This window comes from Corvus brachyrhynchos, unplaced genomic scaffold (assembly GCF_000691975.1).
Source record: "Corvus brachyrhynchos isolate BGI_N302 unplaced genomic scaffold, ASM69197v1 scaffold55, whole genome shotgun sequence".
NCBI lineage: Eukaryota > Metazoa > Chordata > Aves > Passeriformes > Corvidae > Corvus > Corvus brachyrhynchos.
Genome location: NW_008238314.1, coordinates 196563 through 215703, shown reverse-complemented (window position 1 = coordinate 215703; position 19141 = coordinate 196563). Strand labels below are relative to the sequence as shown.

Sequence of the window (19141 nt, the reverse complement as noted above, 5' to 3'; positions counted from 1 at the left end):
AGGAATGAGGCCTGTTGTCATGAGATGAGCACTTTGTTCCCTTTTGTTTCAGGCTGCATCTCCTTCCCCTCTGCTGCGAGGTTTTTTCTCCTTTTATCTTCTGATATCCTCACACACACCCTTGACACATCTCATCTGTGCTGACAAACGTTTCATTTTAGATAATTATATTTTGGAAGCTCACTCTTTCTTCCTCTCACTTCCTCTAAAATTTGCTTCTTGTGGAGTCTTAACACAAAGCAAACATCCTGTGCTGCTTTATAGGCTAGCAGTGTTTGGTGTATATTTTGAAACTTGGCTGTGTAGTTCCCTCAGGGAACTATTTTAAATAGGAAAAACTGCCTATTATTGCTGAATCACCAACCATTCCTTGCAAAAATCAGTTTGTGTGAGCTACATAATCCTGTCTTGGGTTCATTAACTCCATGGAGAAGCTTAGGCCAAGACAAACCTCTCTGTGCCTACCTTTACATGAGTTGTAGTAAACTTTGAGATGTCACAGTCTGTTTGGAGGTGGCTGGAAACAAAGGCAGTCATTGAAAGAAAAATAGTAGGGTTGAAACACAGGAGCAATGAACTTGTGATAGACTAGGGAGAATAAGGTGAGCATCTAGAAGAGAACAGTATGGAGGTGCAGTCAGATGGAGCAGGTGATGAGTTGCTGAGGTGGGAGTTGATGTCTGTTGCTCTAAAGCAAAGCATCACTGCCTGGATAAGATTAAACGTTGTTCGTTAGTGTATCACAGACTCCGCCAAATGCTGCTGTAGCTGGCAGTTGTCTTTGGCTTGGGGGCTAGAAGAGCTCTGTGTGCTGCCCTGGGAAAACAGGACATTCCAGGGCAGGAAGGGAGCACTGCCCTGCTAGCAGCATCACTGGAACTCTGTTTGAAAACAGCGTGTGGAGGCTATAGGAACCCACATCCTTGGGAGCTCCTGCTGGCAGTGGTGTAGGGTGTGGGAGATCTCCTTCCCTGGGAGAGGAGGCTGGCAGAGGACAGAGTCTCATTTATGGAGCAGAAGGGACCTAAAAGTTCCCTGCACCAAATGGGAATGGTAGAACAGGGTGAGCTGTGCTGTGGAGTGCAGTTCTCCCTCCTTTAGGGAAAAGGATGTTACAGCCACTTGTTAGATGGGCAGCATTTCCTTACTGTTAGCACTTATCCAAAGCTGAGTATTTCCAGCCTGATTTTTCAGTAATCTGTTGGGTAATGTTTGCATACAAAACAGAGGATGTGGTTTGTTATCCTGAGGATGGTAATTCAAAAAAGGAGAGGCCTTTACTTGCGTTAAGGACTTTTCTGTATAATCACTTTTTCTTGCAGTTCATTGCCACCATTAGATACTTGCTTTCCTTTTAGTCCTCTTGTTTTCTAAGAGTTTGTTCTCAAAAGTGCTGATGGATAGTGGGAATGAGATGTTTTTTTTCTTACAGTGCCATCTGTTAACAAATCAAACTGAAACCTGATAACCTTGAATAACAATTCCTAAGTGTTCATTAGCATGGGACACTACTAGCTTGCATAAAAATAAAGATGCTAGAGAAATCCTGGGTTTGAGTATAAAGAATGATTTTAAAAAAAAACAACCAATGAAGTTTTAGCTGAAAGCTTGTTGTACAAGTAATCTCTTCATTTTGGGGGAAAAATTTTGTTGAGAGTGTGGTTTTCAGTAACCATTTCTTAAGTTTCACTTTAAGTTGCTTGCAATTAATACTGATTCCTTCTAAGGTATAAACTTTCAGCCTTCACTGCCTTTAAATTGACAATCTCATTCTTTCTTTCTTTAAAACATGAAACACTAGAGTACTGCAGTTGTAGCCTTGAGTGATATTTTAACTTTTAATCCAAAGAGATACTACAATCTGTATGAACTTTTATAATAGAGGTACAAAGCACGTGTTCTAGGTATTTCTGAATTTCCAGTTACTTCAATGTTGAGTATTTTCAGTATCTCACTTGAGCTGATTTCATTCAAATATTAGTGTTAAGATTGTCTTTCAGAGCCAAAAACCAGATTTCCAGAAATGAGGAGCTAGAATTTAAATGTATTTAGATAGGAGTTGTGCCCAGTAGCACTTCCAGAGGAAGAAAAGGTGTGTTTTCCAATTTGGCAAGGAAAATCAAGGCATTCAAAGCTTCTTGAGGCAACAGCATGTGAATTGTAGTTAACATTTTTCACCACTTTGAGGTCTTACATTTTAATGGATAATGAGTATCTTGAGGGTTTTTTTGAATATTTATAATTATGGCTTTGGAAGTGATGTCAGTCCTGTGCTTCTGGCAGTCACACAGATTCCGCTGCTGAGAAAGGAGGGAATTTTCTTTCTCTAAAATGTTCACATCTGCTTCTATATAATATATATTTTACTAATCCTTTGCAGCACCTTGTGTTAACTTGTTAGAAACAAAATACTGAATTAGGTTACTGGTTTAAGAAAAATAACAATTTCTGTTTGCAAGCAGAAGGACAGATTTCTTATGGTATTTAATTTAATATTTGATAGGTATTTTAGCAGAGCCTTTATTTTTTCTTAATATTATTTGTTATTAAAAACAACATTACATTTAGATATATTTGTTGTTTGGACTTCATATTCTAATTGCCTTTAAATCTTTCTTTTCTGTGCAGTTAACAAATATTTAAGCTCTGAAAATCCACTGTTCTTTGAACTCCGTGCCAGATACCTTATTGCCTGTGAACGCATCCCTGAGGCAATGGCTCTTATCAAATCTTGCATAAATCATCCAGATATCAGTAAAGATCTGTATTTCCATCAAGCTCTTTTCACCTGTCTTTATATGTCACCATTAGAAGATCAGCTATTCCAGGAGGTATTGTTTGTCAGTATACATTTCTTTTTTAAAATGAAGTGGTGCTTTATACTTGCTTTGTACGAGTTGTCAACAGGAGCATGTGGAACTCTTATTTTGTGGAACCAAATGTCATAAAATCAGGCAGCCACCCTGATGTTGCTTAACTTAGTGCTGACTTAAGCTTTGAAAAGTTAAATGTGCAGTGCCTACAAATCTTGTTGACCTAAATGTTATTTTTTGGTCAAGTGTTCTTGTAGATATAGTCCCTAAATATTTTGTAACTTCAGTGTATTGATTATTTTACTATTGACTATTATTTTAGTAAAAGCACTTGAGCCTAATGGATGTTAATCGTACATTATATAGTTTTGTTGAAGTTTTTTAATGATGCCCCAGTATGTAAAATGACACTTGAGCTGAATGTGGCCCTATTTTACCACTGATTGCACTTACTAGATTACAGTGTTTTTCTTAACCTTGTTTTAAGAACAAGCTACCATCATGCAAAAAAGTGATTTTGTGTAGTATTTTAATTTCTCAGACAATTGCTCTGATGGTCATTTCTCTAAGAAATATGAAAGAGCTCAAAATACCTCCAAAATCTTTATTTGTAGATGTACACAAAAGCCATTCCAAAGACATCCTGTGTTAATATCAATTCCTGAAGTTTTTAGTAGACCAAGGTCTGATAGGTTTTGATTTCATGTTAGCCAATTGATCTAAATCGATTTTATTTTAATTGTATAGCACTTGTTGAGGACTGATTGCAAGAGTGGAATTGAGATCATCTGCAACACTGAAAAAGAAGGGAAGACTACCTTAGCCTTACAGCTTTGTGAATCCTTCCTAGTCCCACAGCTCCAAAATGGGGACATGTATTGTATATGGTAAATACTTTATTTCTGGGGAAGCAGCTGAGCAGAAAATACATGCTTATTGCCAAAATGAAACTCACCTAACTTTAAAATACCAGATAAAAACGATTTTGAAATGTTCCTGGTGCTTCTGTTGTGCCTGTTTGCCTTTTTACACACAGCCATGTACAGGGGTAGCCTACATAGTGCAAAACACTTCTTTAATGTTTCAAAGTAACAGAAAAGTGAGCCCTTTACACTCCTCAGGCTAGAAGTACCTAGAAATGTAGCATTTATTATTAGCAAAATGCAGTCTGTAGACTTTACCCATGTAGATATTTTGCTCTGTAACTGTAGTGTGTCACCAAAGTGACTAAAAAGAGAATGTATGGTTCTAAAAATGTGCTACTAATTATGGAAACTTTGATGTCATAAACAGAGCTACCACCTCGATGGGGTTCTCTAGAAAACACTGAAGATGTCTTCACACACATTCAGTCATCTTGATACTTGGATGAGAGTTGGCAACAAATTTTGTCATTCTGGGGACTGAAAGATGGCAAGGAATATAATACTTCTGTTGAGCTTGTATTCTGTACCTCAAGGAACATCTGCATTCCTTGATAAAATATGCTTTATTTGTTTGGTTATGTAGTTAAAGCAAAACATTTTAGCAAGGATTTGATAGAGATCAAATTATTAATCTGTCTAACTAATTTTAATACGGAGTTCAGAAGCTACCTTGGCTTTCTGTGTTCCCAGATTCCAGGAAATCAAAAAGCTTTGTTGTCTTGAGACACTAATGAAAGTTAGATATGATAATGTTTGGTTTGTTATTAACTTTTTTCCTTAACTATTGGACTGTTGGATGAGTAATTGTTCAGTTGAAAGCATTGGGATTATGATTATGGCATCCATTTGTAGTACAATGTATTGGCATTAGCTATTGGCATTTTTCATCCAGTCTGTCCAGGAAAAGATGGACTGGACTGTCCCCATAGGACAGGTGAAGTTCAACCAAAAAGGTAGAGTTTGTGTGAGCCCACTGGGAATTGAATCCATCTTTGCTGATTCCTGCCTAAATGCTGCATCTCCCTGCTTCTTACTAGGAAATTACAGGTGTAGCCTCTATGGATTAGTGCTTTCTGTTTGGGGGATTCAGTCTTTAAAGAAATGCATTTTGAATATTGTAATTAAACCTCCTTTTGCTGTAGTAACATGTTAACCTTGCTCTTAATCAGCTGATCATTGAGTTTTGCATCATCCATTTTGAAATTACTGTTCAAAGCAAGATACCTATCTCTTTTTGTTCTGGCAAAGCAGATGTCAAAGATGAAACTCCAGAAGAGGCTCAAGGACTGTTTGATACCTGGTTTTTAGGAAATAATCTTGGCATCTGTCAGTATTTTAATCTATTCAGAATATAGAACTTGAGGATCTTTGGAACAGAGTTCAGAGCACTTATGTCTGTGCATCTCAGACAGATGTTTCATTCTTTACAGATGCTGAGCCTTAACAATTGTGTTCCCAACAAGAGCTCTGTGTAATACTTAATAGATCATGTAAACTGCAGCAAAGCTTGTGAAGGCATGGCTGTGCTGTAATCCAATTTTTTGAAGAAGTAGGAGCTGGGTTAAATTAACCCACAGAGTGTTCTTCTCCCCAGGGAAGATTTTAATGTCTCCAGCACAGTATAAATCATCTCACCTTGTCTGGAACTGAGGGCCTTGCAGATCTAACAGAGATCTAGCAGCTAACCCTACTAGCAAAGATAAGACAACGAAATAGATTAGAAAGCTGTAAATAGCAGATATTTGCTACAGCCTATATGAAATCTTCAAGCTAAAACCATTAGCTGTCATCTTGGAGGATCATGAACTTCAAGCAGCTTTGTCACAAAACTCTTAATTTTCACTGATGTTAAGAATAAATTCTAGATTCTGATGAACAGAATTATTTTTCTGAAATGAAATCAAGCAAGCTGTGGTTGGTCATACTAAAAAAAATTTTGCACAAAGTATTGGTAAGAAGTCAATTCAGAACACTTCGATACAAAGTGTTGTCTCTTCAGGAAGACACACAATATTTTGATGCAGCAGGCATAAATGGCCTTCCTTTTCTGCCAGATGATTTTTTTAGTAGTATTTTGGCTGTTTTCAGATGATTCCTGTGCAGTAAATTCAGTAAGTCAAGGAATTTTCACCACAGGTTTGGTCAGTCTTTTGGCAAGTGTATTCCCTAGACCTACTTATTAAGAGTAGCAAAGGGATTAGATCCAGCTAAGTTAGGGAGGGTTTAGCCATCATCTTATATTGCTGGTGGAGGCACACAGTGGTTTTGGTATTTTGGAGGTAGTTAAGAGTCTGGAATGCATGGTTGCCTCTGGTCAAGAGGTGCTGAGTTCTGTGATCTCCCAGTAACAATCTAAATTGTCCCAAAAAAGTCAGAGATGGACTTGAAGAAGCTGCCATATCAACACAGAAAAATAAAACTAAAAGACTAAAATACTGTTTCATGTCAGGGTCTAGGCAAATGATGGGTAACACCTTGTTCTTCACCCATGGAGCTCTTCCTTCTGCTTCCAGTTTTCTGCATTCCTTTTTCAGCTCTTTCCTTGTGCCAGCCTAGCACTTGTCTGAACACATAGCAAGCCCCTTTAATCACTAATCTCTCAGAAGAATAATTTAATTTTTCTCACGTTCTCTGGGATTAGTATTGAAGTGGCTTGTTCTGAAATGGTGTGAGGCAAAGCAGAGAATAAGATGGCTTATTGAATTGTAACACATAACAGCAAAAATACTCAGTTCTTACTTCTGTACTTCATGTTGAGACTTCTACTGAGTTGTTGTGAATGGTTTAGTGCATGAAGACACTAATTTCAAACTTGTAGATGAAGTTTGCAAATATGTGGAGTTCAGATTTCCAGCCTGGTAAAGGCAGAGGTGAACAGTTTATATCTTTGGAAAACCAGTAAGACTAATTTTTCGTGTGTAGAGCTGCCTATAGGTCTCCCTTTTCACAGTTTCCTCCGTAAGTTTGATCTTCCTTTCAACTTTAGTTCTCTTGGGTTCTGTATGAAAGAAAACAATCAAGGTCTCAATGTCAAGCAGAGTTGTAGAGCTGAATTCAATTGTAGAGCTGTCCTGAATTCAAAAGTGGTGTTGGTTTTGTCATGGGCAGTTCTGTCGCTTCCCTTCATTCAGGCTCTGAGCTCACTAAGAGAAGCTTAATCTCAAAAGGTTTGTCTGACTCTGGAAAATCAGCCAAATATTTTTGTCAGTAACCAGGTTTGTTTTCTGAGGGAGGAGGCTGCTGGAATAAAAAAGTGTCTTCCTTCAGAAAATGAAAGTCAGTGAGTTCTGCTTTCATTGTAATGTTATGGTGGGATTTCTCCTGATTCCTAGCCAGAGCTACCCCTGTGTGAAATCTTTGTGCTGGCAAATCTTCTTTTGACTAAAAGTTAATCCAGTTGCTTTCCTGAGTCTCTGAATTAAAGTGCACAGCACTTCTATGCTTTAAAACTTCAATTAGCTCTATTTTATAGGCTAAGCACATCACTTGTGCAGAGTTCAGCCCTAATCTGATCTTACATTTCCTTGTCTCAGGCAGAAATGTATTTGACTGCAGATCATGGAGATGTAGGATAGCTGTAGAGCCTGAAACTGTGGTGTAACTGCTGTGGGCAGAAAATTGTGCTAACTGGAGAACATCACTATTTCCTGCCACATCAGAAGTTTCCTATGCTGCTTCCATTTTCCATGTTCAAAAGCTTCTTTTCCTGAAGGACTCTTCCATCGTTGCACTGGAAGTGATTTAATCCCAAGAGCACACAGATGTTTATTGCCTGTGGTGTTGAGGGCTAGGTGCTGTTCCATCTGATTTTATTGTGCACTTCTCTGAAACTAAGCTGAATACATGAATGTTTTGTTGAATATTTCATTGGCTGAGTGATAGGAGATACCCTGAATACTTTAACCAAGTAATTAAGTTGCATTTTCCATTGTGCACGTTGTGTGCAGTTGTGGTGTTAATTAGGTCAGTATTATACCCTCAAATATGATTTTAGTCACAGAACATGCAAATAATTGTCTTTAGGAATGCATCATGCTTAGTGGTAGAGTTCTAAAACTCAACCTAATTGGAATGTTTTCTTCTCTACCTAATAGGGACCTGATCTTCATTTGGAGTAAACTGCAGCTCAAATCTAACCCATCAAAACAAGTATTTGTGGACCAGTGCTACCAGCTTCTAAGAATTGCTACAAATGTCAGAGTAATTTTCCCTTTCATGAAAGTCATTAAGGATGAAGTAAGTTCTGTTTGTTTTTACATCATCCACCATTCTTTTGGTAACCAGTTAAAGTAAAGAGAAGTGATGTTTGTGTTGTGTAATCACCACTTTTTGTGGAAAGTTAAAAAAGAGGGAGTAGGGAAGGACACAGTATTATCTTGAAATTTTTGTCAGGTTCTAGAATGGGCTTCAATATTATGATTGCTTTTGTGGTTTTAAGTTTGTTTTTTGGGGTTTTTTTGGAATGGTGGGTTGTTCTGTTTCTGCAGCAAGTTTGAGGAATAAGTCCATGGAATAAATGTGAATGATTTATTGCTTGGGGTTTCTTTTTCAGCCTGATCTCTTAAGGAAATAGACCTCGTGTAATTGTATGCAGCCTTCATCCTTGTTAAATTCTGAATCCTTTTACCAGTTCTAATCAAATCTGAAAAAAGTGTTTAATATAACATAAAGGAAAAGGCAGAATACTACAGGAGAAGACATGATTTTGCTTCAGAAGATTGTGCTGTATTTCTTGCTTCAGGTCTTAGGCTTGTTCTGTCCCATCTGCAAAAGATGTCACGTGCAATGCTTTGCACACAGGCCTGTGAGTTGTTTCCCAACAAATGTTATTTATCATTGACCTGACTTAACAGAGCTCCTCCATATTTTATGCCCTTAAGGAATTCTAAATTATTTTGTCAGATCTAAATGCAATAATTTGCTGCTGTTCAAGGGTATGTGTTCTAAAATGCTTGTGGTGTTATTAATAATTCTATTTGCATCTGAGTAGTCTTATTTTTTTAATAACCCCCTACTTCTTGAATATTGTCTGTATTTGTTAAAACACATTTAAATATAGTAGGTATTAATTATTTCTAAATTTCCTATACCTCTTTTGACTGTAATCTGCTGCCTGTTGGGCAGTGTATTTCTGATCATCCCTCTGAGTTCCATGTTCATGACAGGGCCTGCAGCTTGAAGTGTGGAATAGGAATTCTGCTCATTGGAAGGATGGGTCATCACTTTTGGCAAATGAGGCCTGTTAGAATTCTTGGCCATGGGTTGTTACGGTTCCCCTGGTGGTTGTTCAAAACTGTGAGCAATATTACCATGGTTTTTATGTAATTCAAGCTAAAAAAGTTAGAACAGGGCTAAAATAGAGAAGAATCATTCAATTATGGTGTGAAACAGCCAAGGCAATGAAGAAGCAGGCAGAAGATACTGACAGATCAGATATGATCTCTTGCAGTCTTGGTTTATATCCCCAAATAATTACCTTTAACTATAGAACTGCATGGAGCGGAGCTGAAGCTTTGTTGACAGTAGCTGTACAGCTTTCGGTGCAAACCATTTTTGTATCTGTATTTATAGCCTTGTTTGAGCAATATTTAAAGATGTTCATGCCCTTGGGTGAAGTTTAGTTAGGAGGATGCTTTCTGAACTCCTGCTTTGCAATAGATGAATATAAATACTGGGATGTTTGGGAGTTGTTTATGTACTCTGTCATTTCCTTCCTGCAGGTTGGCGAGGATGGCCTTCAGATCTGTGTTGAGATATGTGGATGTGCCCTACAGCTGGACCTCCGTGAAGATCCCAACATGAAAAGTCTTATTTATAAAGCAATCGCTCATTTTCTGCCAAATGACTTGGAGATCCTCAGAATTTGTGCTCTCTCCATCTTTTTCCTGGAGCGCACCTTGGAATCGTACTACACTGTTGAACATTTGTATAAATGTGCAGATGAAGAATACAATGAGTGCACTAGTTCTGTTCAAAACCGTGTGCGGTTTGAGCTGCTTCCCATCTTGAAGAAAGGATTGTTTTTCGATCCTGAGTTCTGGAATTTCTTGATGATCAAGCAGAATTGTTTAGCGTTGTTGGGCGATAAAGCCTTGGATGGCTTGAGTGAAAGTACACTGGAAAACTCTCCTGCAAACACCGAGAAAACAGCAGAGTGCAGGGCTCTGGGTGAGGAACGTGGCTGTCTAACAGATGTCAGCAATGGGGAGCTCGACCCTGGAAACTGCTCCGGAGCCCGGTCCAAAGGGAGTGCCAAAAAGAACCACCAGGCTCTTGAGGCATCCAAAACGTTGGATCAGACTGAACCAAGGCACCGCTGTGTGATCTGCAACAAGGAGTTCCTTGGGGATCACATAGTGAAACACGCACAAGCTCACCAAAAAAAGGGCAGCTTCTCCTGTGTGCTTTGCACCAGGAAGTTCAGGCAGAAAGGACTCATGCTGAAGCACTTAAGGAATCATGTCAGGAAGATAGAAAGGCAACATCTTGCTGCAGCTCTTGAGGCTGGTCAGGAGGCTCCTGCGCTTCACGAAGTGCAATGTTCTAGTGTTTCTGTGTCTCTTGAAAATGGGAATTCTGAGGGTTCCAAAGATACTGAACCAGAGGCTGCAGTAGCCCCAAGTTCTGACCAGGTCCAAGAGGAGGCTGAGAATGCAGAACAGGTTTTTGATGCAGTGGAAAACCATCTAAGTGACCAGGATGATGCTACTGAAAACAGTAGTGACAGCTGTTTTAATAATGTTCCTGATGCTTTAAGTACAGAGAGTTTGCCTGAGGACGATGAGAGCTCCAGCAAAGAGTCACCCATTCTGCATAAAGTGAATGGAGTGTTTTGCCCTCAAAAAGACATTGATGCCTTGGACGAGGAAGGAACATTTAAGTGCCCTGCAAATGGTTGTGCTAGAGTGTTTAAAAAAATAAGATTCCTCAACAAACATGCCAGAAAAACTCATCCAACTGATCTGAAGGTGCAGCAGCATATAATGAAATGGAATAAAGGAAAATGCCGCTTCTGCCAGAGGAAATTCGCTGATTCCCAGCATTTTATAGACCACCTGAAGAGACATGTGTATCCAAATGTTTACTTTTGTTTACACTTTAATTGTAATCAGAGATTTAAGCTGTCGACTGAGCTTGCAGAACATACAAAAAGTCACAGTGTGTTTAAAGCTCAGTGCAATTTCTCAGACTGCTGTGAGCTATTTGAGGAGCTCCCTTTGCTGTATGAACACGAGGCTCAGCATTATTTAAATAAAACCCCAGAATGTTCAGAAGATGCAAGTGAAAAAGATTCTTCAGATGATCCTTCAGAACTTTGTAGTTACCAAGATGAAGATGAATCCGTTAATGAAAAAGAAACTGTAGATTTACCAATTCCAACCTGGAAGTCAAGGAAGGATTCTGCAGAACCAAAGACATATATTCAAAGCGTGGAGAAGAAAGCAAATAATGTAATTCACAATGGAAATGAAAGTTCATCTGAGAGTAGTGCTCCAGTTTTAAGTTTGATAGACCAAAAGACACCTGTGTTGCAGCCAAATCCTGAAAACTGTAATGTTGTTAGTGACCAACTGGTCAATGGGCACAGTGACCTAGATCAGACATCCAAGGCATCCCAGATACCTTTGGACAGAGTAGCAGATGAAACAAGGACAGAAAATGGGTCAGTGTTACCAGTTTTACAGAATTGTCACGATGCACCACAAAATAATGCTCCTGCTGCCTCACAAGTACCTTCTAAACCAAATCAGACAACAGAGACTACTTCATATGGTGTCATCTTAACAAAACCCTACGTCAGACCATTGCCTCCAAGTTACCTTGATGAACGTTACATTAGCATGCCAAAACGGAGAAAAATTTTGGCTGATGAAGTAGATGCTTGTTCTGAACAAGATAAAATTTGTAGCAAATCAACAGAAAGATTTAGATGTGGCAACTGCTTGACCATCTACTGTAATTCAGAAGCACTTGAGGCTCACCTTGCACAAAAGAAGTGTCAGACGCTCTTTGGATTCGATTCAGATGATGAAAGTAAGTCCTGCAGTCCTTCTGTGTTGGTCTCTTTGGCAGTAAATACCAATTGGGAAATGGTCTTTGAAAACAGGAATAGATAAGACAGACACTAATTAAATCACAGTACTCTGCTAAATTGGAGGTTTAAATTAGATGTGCTGTTCAGAATAAGAAAGAGGTGGTCAGAATTTGTAGGCAACTAATGGAAAAGACTTCTGATAAAACAGAGTGGGGAAATTCAATCAATCAGTCTTTCCTTGCATGTTTGAAACTAAGTATGGTGAAAAACATAAGCAACGTTCTAGATTAAGGAACCATTTACGTTTGGATCTTTGCTCTTTTACAGGTGCCTGATTCAATGTTGTGGAGAAAGTATCAGATGAGGAGTGGTGTAAGGAAACACTACATGAAGAAGCATCAGTTTGTTTCCCAGTTGGCCTTAATCATGAAGCAGTCTCAAATTCCTATAGAAAAACATGACCTTGATAAAGACAAAGCACATTTTCTAGAAAAAAAAACTCAGAGAGGAGTAATAGGAGCTCTGCAGGTCTTGAGTCCAGAAAAGTTGCTACAAAATCCCCAAAGTACCAGTTATCCAAAAAGCCATGTTCATTCCAAATGTATGATTGAAGCTCAGTGGCGTAGCTTTTCTAGCATGAAAGTTGAAGGACAATAAGGCATAGAGGTGAGCAGGCAGAGAAAGCAGAGGTGTTCATTGCCTTGTGGAAATACAACCTGCCAGTTCTGAAAGCTGCTTTAGTTTGTGTTGTTCAAGTGTATCTATCCACACAGCTGGGAAGGAATCATTCAAGGAGGTGTTACATTCTTGCCCTATGGATAAATACATAAAGAAACCACGCATTCGTTTTATTTAAAGTCAGAGTGTGTGAGTCCATTATCTGCTCAAAAGCATGGAGCTCATTTCATAAACTTCTACTCGGAATCCAAAGAGGAATGTGGAAAGAAATATTGAGATAGATGGAATGCTGGAATAGCCAAAAACTTGAAATACAGAACAAGCAGGAAAAAGTGAGTTGTTGTGGTATTGTGTGAGTCTTACACACAGTGGAAATCAGATCCATGCAAGAGAAGCCCTTTGCAAGGTGTCCTGTAAAACATCTGCTGTAGGTGTGGGAAGAGCAACACAAGTGATACATGCACAGATTGTGTGCATGTTAACAGCAGCTGATGGAAAAAAATCCAGAATATTAAGGGGTTAAACTTGCATGACAGAGCAGAGTTAAATTGATATTCTGCAAGTACAGAATCTTGTACTTGGCAGAAGAAGGTCCCTCAGCTGTTGGTAGGACTGACAAGAACTTGAGAAGGCAAATAAAAGCAGAGCACATCAGGTTGGGGTGAACAAAAAGGTCAGGAAGGGCCTGTTTCACATTTGTGGTGTTGCTTAATGGTGGTGGGCCACAACTCAGTGCTGTCACTACTTACTGTCTAGAAAGGAGAAAACAGGGATCCTCTCAACCTTGAAGACACACTGCAACCCTGTTTAGTAGCATCCCTTGAAAGGAGAGCCTTTCCCAGAGGCTGGTGAAGGAGTTATTTCAATGTTAAGCACTTTATTCACGATTCACTGCTCATAGGAACAATGAGAATGCGAAGACAGGAAGTAGGAGTCCTTCAGCTCTATATGGAAAACTGAAGTACAGATTTTGAAACCAAAAAGATGCCGTTGTAATTTTTGGTCTTCCTACCCTAAAGCAGAGGTGTGGCAAACATGCACATTGTCCAATTACTGTGCTAATTTGTCCTCTAATTTATCTTACACTGTCTTGCCACATCATATTTTTTTTTTTATTTGGGATCCTGTTCTATGAAATTTGTAATGGGACTGTAGGCAGGGAAGGCACAGTGGTGAAAACTGGTGTTCATCCAGAGTCATCCCAGAAATGTAGGACAGCACAGAGTAACTGTTCCTGCTCAGCTGTCACTGAAGAGTTCATCCCAGTGTGTGTAGGGCTTGAATCAACAGGTGGGTGAAAATTAATGAATAAAAATCAGGGGGTGCATAAAGCCCCCTGTTCATTGTAGGAATGGCTCACCCTTGCAAACCCAAGGGTTCCTCTGTAAGACAGCCTGTGAAGCAGTTCTGGAACATAAACTCAGTAGTTCAGCAATGCCTCTGCTAATAATCGTCTGTGGAAGTAAACAGATACTTGCATTAGTTCTGCTTTCTTTCCCCTTCCTGTGAGGTAGAAAGAATGCAAATTCAAAATCATGCTCTTGAATTCTAGAAGATTTTGCCTTAACTTTGAGTTTGATTAACATAAAAGGTTATAAAATTATGATCACAGGTATGTGTGCATTACAGGAATCCCAGTTATGGCCCACTTCCAGAGATTTGTACGACGTTTGAGGCACCAAAGAATTTTTTTTTTTGCAGTTGCAAAAAACCTGATTTAAATGTTTAAATGCATCATTCATTATATATACATATATACACACTTTATATATATTTACATGTATAAATACGTTAAAAGTTTTAAACATAAAGTTAATGGGGTCCTTATCAGACAAATGCACTTTCACATTTTTTTACTTCCAAGATACCAACTAATTTTTAAGGACCCAGTTACTGTGTTGAATGTTCCCAGGCTCCCCCTTCTTTGCTTGACATTGCTTAAATATATTTGGGAAAAGAAAGGTTCATTTTCAAGTATTACAGTTCTGAAAATCGGAAAACTGAGTCAACAAAGATGTTTGTGTAAATCTTTTTAATGTACCTTTTAATCTTTGGTGCTTTTTTGTCTTTTCCCTGGAGCTCCATGTGTTTGAAGATGCTTTAAAAACATGACTGAGACTTGTATTATCTTTGGTTTAGGTGTGTAGATAAATGCATCTGTGTACATGCATAAACTGTGACCATAATTTTTTGTACCTGCATTAAAGTAATTTTTGTTCAAAGATGCTTTTCTGGAACACCACCATTTGTTTCTATCATGTATTCAGTGTGTACACTCTGGAGAACAGGAAATAGGAATTCTTACGTAGGTGAAGATGAGCATCACCTAACAATTATCAGGAATCTGTTAAATTGACTTAAAGTAGCAAGTGGGTGGTAACATTTTAAAATTATTATTTTCGCTTCAAAAGACATTGCATTTTCTTTAAGCTACTCTCTGAAACCTGTTGGTATTCTCAGATAGTTGCAGTATTGAGCAACTTTAATCAGAAGCAAAAAGATACTTGGATCACATATGGAATAATTCTAATCATGTGTGGAATAATTCTCCATGCTTTTTAAGGATTCTTTAATATCTTGAGTATTACCTCATACTAAGCCTGCAGCTTCTAGGGCTGAAAACAGGTTACAAATCTTGAAAGTTGGGGTTTTTTGGTTTTTTTTCCCCAGGCATTAAGCATTGTGTGATAAAATTGGAAACCCTTCAAGATGTATCTCTTTGATTCAATAAATCCTGAAGTACATGTGTAATGTAAGCCTCCAGCCACCCTAAAGCGGCCTGAAGTTATACATGAGCTTAGGAGCTTTGTTGGATCAAAATTCGTGCAATTCAGTGCTGATAATTGTATTTAGTAACATTCCTCCAGTTGGATTTGGACTTTCTTTTTCAGACTGTCTCCTCTAACCCCATCATGTTTCACTGGAAAGGTCACGTAATTTCTAATTTCAAAAAGTTGCCGCTTGGTGTAGGCACCTTTCATGAAAAAAGGAATACTGAAAATAGGTTGCAAGTGGTCATATCTGTGGGGCAAGGTCACTGGTACTTTGGTTATTTAGCCATATTCATTAAAATTATATGAATTGTATAGTTTGGATAATTTATAACATTAAACTTTGTGATTTTAATATCACATGGAAGGTTCAGCTGTACTCATTTCTTTTATTGTTTAACACCAGTGCTATGGACAAAAGACCCAAAGGGGGTGGTAGTGTTACTATTTTCTTAATTTATTTGGTACTGTATAACACCTTTCTGATTAAATGCAGTGTATGCATTTTGGGACTCTTAATTTGTAAAAGCTGTTACAGGTTCAGCAAGAGAGGAAATTTGTGCTTCCTTGTTGAATGTTAAATTATTTTACTTTGCATTTTATATAAGAGTACAAATTAAAACTGAGCCATCAAACTGCAATAAATCTACAGTAGTGTTTCATTTTAAAAACCTTTTGTACTGTACATAGATTTGTTCAATAAAACATTGTCTTTGTTGTTGATAGAAACTGATTTTGTGTTTTGGAGAATCACTCTGGAAATGCTGCTGTGATGTTCAGTGCTACTGTGTTACATTTGGTACGTGAGGGTTGTGTGGCACCTATGTGAAGATGGCAGGTCTTGATGCTCCGGGTGTGTGGATATTTGGATTTGAATAGACCAAGCTTCAAAATGGGGGCAGCAGTTAATTCCTAGGGCTCAAAATCCAAATTTGGGGCCACAGCCAAGTCTGGGTGCAGCTGTTTTAAGGTACCTCTGCTTCTGGTTGGCTGTCAACTCCAGACACAAAGACAGTGTAGTTGCTTCTTCTTCTGGTTTTTTTTTTTTTTCCTTTGGAGAGTTCAATACTGCCCTCTAAAATTACTGGATAATTTAGATTTATTATTCACAGTCCTGTAAATTCCTAACTTTCTTTAATTGCAGATTTTTGACTTTTTCTGCAAAGTTTTGGAAGGTGATTTTTTTTTTTTTTTTATGTGTAACTTGAAACTTACCTTTATTTTCTACTTTGGATAATTTTGACAAGGTCCTTGCCTGAGGAATTTAAGTGTGGGTGTAAGGGTAAGGGGCCTCAGGTACATTTTGCCAGCAAAAATATTTCTCAAAATGGCAGTGTGTACATTAGCCATTTAAGAAACTCATTGTTGACTGTATTAACACCAAATGTAAACTTCTATGCCCCTCCTCAGATGGACAGGAGACAGAAAATACAACAAAAGCTCTTGTAGGGACTCCTTGAATTACAACAGCAATTTAATGTTACAAGAGTTCTATTCACCTTTTGGTTTCTATAGGCTAATAATTTTCCTGTTTCTTCCCCTTTGGGAATGCCAAGTGCTCAAGTCAATTAAAAGTTTGAATAACAACTCTAAAGGGAATTTTGAGTTATGAGAAAGAGAGGAAAAAAATGAAACCTACTTCTGAGATTATCCCCTTCCCACCCCCCACCCACCTCCAAAGGGGAAGCACTTACAAAGTAAAGTAAAATATAAATATATTATAAATAGTTATAAATCATTCTGCTGAAAAGGCTGGTCTTGGTTTAGAACAAGAAATGGGCTGTGGAGAGACATCAGTCCTGAATATTGAAAAGTCTCTCCAATTGCCCTGATGCCAGTGCACTTTTCCTCTCTAAAGATTAATGGGAATGTTACCATTCTGAGGCAACCTGCCCTTCCCTTCCCCTCCCATCCCCTCAAGTCTTACAGAGAACAGCAAACATCTCAATCTAATTTTTAAAATGGCATCTTGATGGTTGTTTTTGTTTTTCCCCCTGAATTCCAGAAGTTTTGGATAGGTATGACTCCCTTGAAGGCTGTCAATCTAAATAAAGGTTTATTGAAATACAAGCAAAATGAAGCAAAGATAATTTATATTTCTCAGATGCACTGTCTAATTTGTAGTTTGCAGGATTGATAGTAATCAAAAATATTAAATCAACGTACACGTGAGGGGAAGTTTGGCACTGCAGACAATAAGCATTATTATGTTAAAGCCTTCCAGATCCTTCAAGACTAAATTTTTATTTGAATGTTGAACTTAAAATTCATGGGCAAAATTGTTTCCGCTGTTTCTGGCTTATATGGAATTCATTGCTCCAGCTCGAGAACAGCTGTTACCCAAGCTGAATGTCTGTTGGTTTTCCTTCTGATCAACCTGGGAGATCTGCATAGACTTCTTTTAGATCTCAAAGAAGAAACCATCGTCTAAAATACAGGAACATGTTCTCTGCTCCTATCTGTGTTCCCTCGTAAGTTTACAAGGTCTTGAGGGCAGGCATTCCTTACTACAGCTCTGAGCAGAGCCCACCCGTAATGATGAGTCCAGTTGCTTGTGCAAAAGAAGCACCATCAGTAATTCTAACATCTTCTGTGTGTCTCTACAGAATCTGGGTCTTCCTGGTTTTGAATTCCAGGCAGCTTTAGCACGAAAATGTGGCCTCCTTACACATCCATGTTAAAGCATGGGGCGGAGGAGTGTTGGCTTTTTTTGCCACAGAGAGGTCAAGCACTCGTTGCACCTTTATGTTTCTTGGCATGTAGCTTATGATGTTTAGCTCAGCTGAAGTTTCTGCTGTCTTCTATTCCTTTTTTTGTTCATCTTTCCTCCTTTCTATTTTCTCTCTCTTTTATGAAGTGTCCATCACTGGTTGTTCTGCCCCTGACAGAGAAAATAGTGCCAAGTGGAAGAGCAACACGAGGTTGAGACCTTGCATTTAGTAAAAAAGAATCTTTGTCTAATAGGACTTCATTTCCTTGAGCAGGTGCTGTGCTGTTGGATTTCCCAGTCCTGGGGACATGCATCACTTGGGAGCATGCAGGTCTTGCCTCAGTCACAAGTGGATGACTCGCTTGCTCCCCATGGGGGCTGCATCTCAGATTTTCAGAGATGGCTTGGTCCAGATGAAGTGACCGGCGGTAGGAATCACAGAATGACATCAGGGAATATTGTGAGCTGGACAGGACCCACAAGGATCATCGAGTCCAACTCCTGGCCCTGCACAGGACAGCCTGAGAGTCACACCCGGTGCTAACAGCATTGTCTAGACGCTGCTTGAACTCTGCCAGGCTAGTGCTGGAGAGAAGAACCTTTTTCTAATATCCAACTTAAAGCTGCCCCGATACAAGTGCAGGCCATTCTCTCGTGTCCTGTCACTGTCACCATGGAGAGGAGGTCAGTGCCTGTCCCTCCTCTTCCCCTCACGAGGATGTTGTAACTGCAGTGAGGTCTCCTCTTGTCCCGCTGAAGAGACCAAACCCTCCTCGTACAGCTTCTCCTCAAGGCCCTTCTTTGTTGCCCTCCTTTGGACGCTCTCTAATGGCTTTATAACCTTCTGGTATTGTGGTGCCCAAAGGTGCCCCAGCACTGGAGGTGAGGCCGCCTCAGCGCAGAGCAGAGCAGGACAGTGCCCTCGCTGTCCCGGCTGGCCATGCTGTCCCTGATGTCCCTAGGACAGGAATGTCGCCCCTGGCTCCAGGGCACTGCTGGCTCACAACCAGCTGGCCACGGACCAGGACCCACACATCCCTTTCCATGGTGCCGCTCTCCAGCATCTCACTCCCTGGAGCTCAGCACGACAACTTCACGACGCGATGGAAGGGAAGGATACACTCAATTATAAAGTCTCCCTGTGTATAATACATAATCTATACCTTTAAGCCCGCCTCCTCGCGGCTTTGCCCCCCCCGCGGCCGTTC

At 39.3% G+C, this 19141-nt stretch overlaps 1 protein-coding gene across 2 annotated transcripts in view; it reads left to right on the top strand.

The window, feature by feature from the left end:
- Positions 1-15956, top strand: part of ZNF654 (zinc finger protein 654) — a 21787-nt gene extending 5831 nt beyond the window's left edge. The window contains exons 4-8 of one of the 2 annotated variants that reach the window (XM_008633242.2): positions 2629-2831; positions 3561-3700; positions 7834-7975; positions 9460-11773; positions 12102-15956. In XM_008633242.2, coding sequence (XP_008631464.1) covers positions 2715-2831; positions 3561-3700; positions 7834-7975; positions 9460-11773; positions 12102-12109 — 2721 coding nt within the window. In that variant the 5' untranslated portion in view covers positions 2629-2714 and the 3' untranslated portion in view covers positions 12110-15956. The remainder of the gene's footprint in view (positions 1-2628; positions 2832-3560; positions 3701-7833; positions 7976-9459; positions 11774-12101) is intronic. The other variant, XM_017733713.1, reaches the window with a different exon arrangement.
- Positions 15957-19141: the final 3185 nt, after the last annotated feature.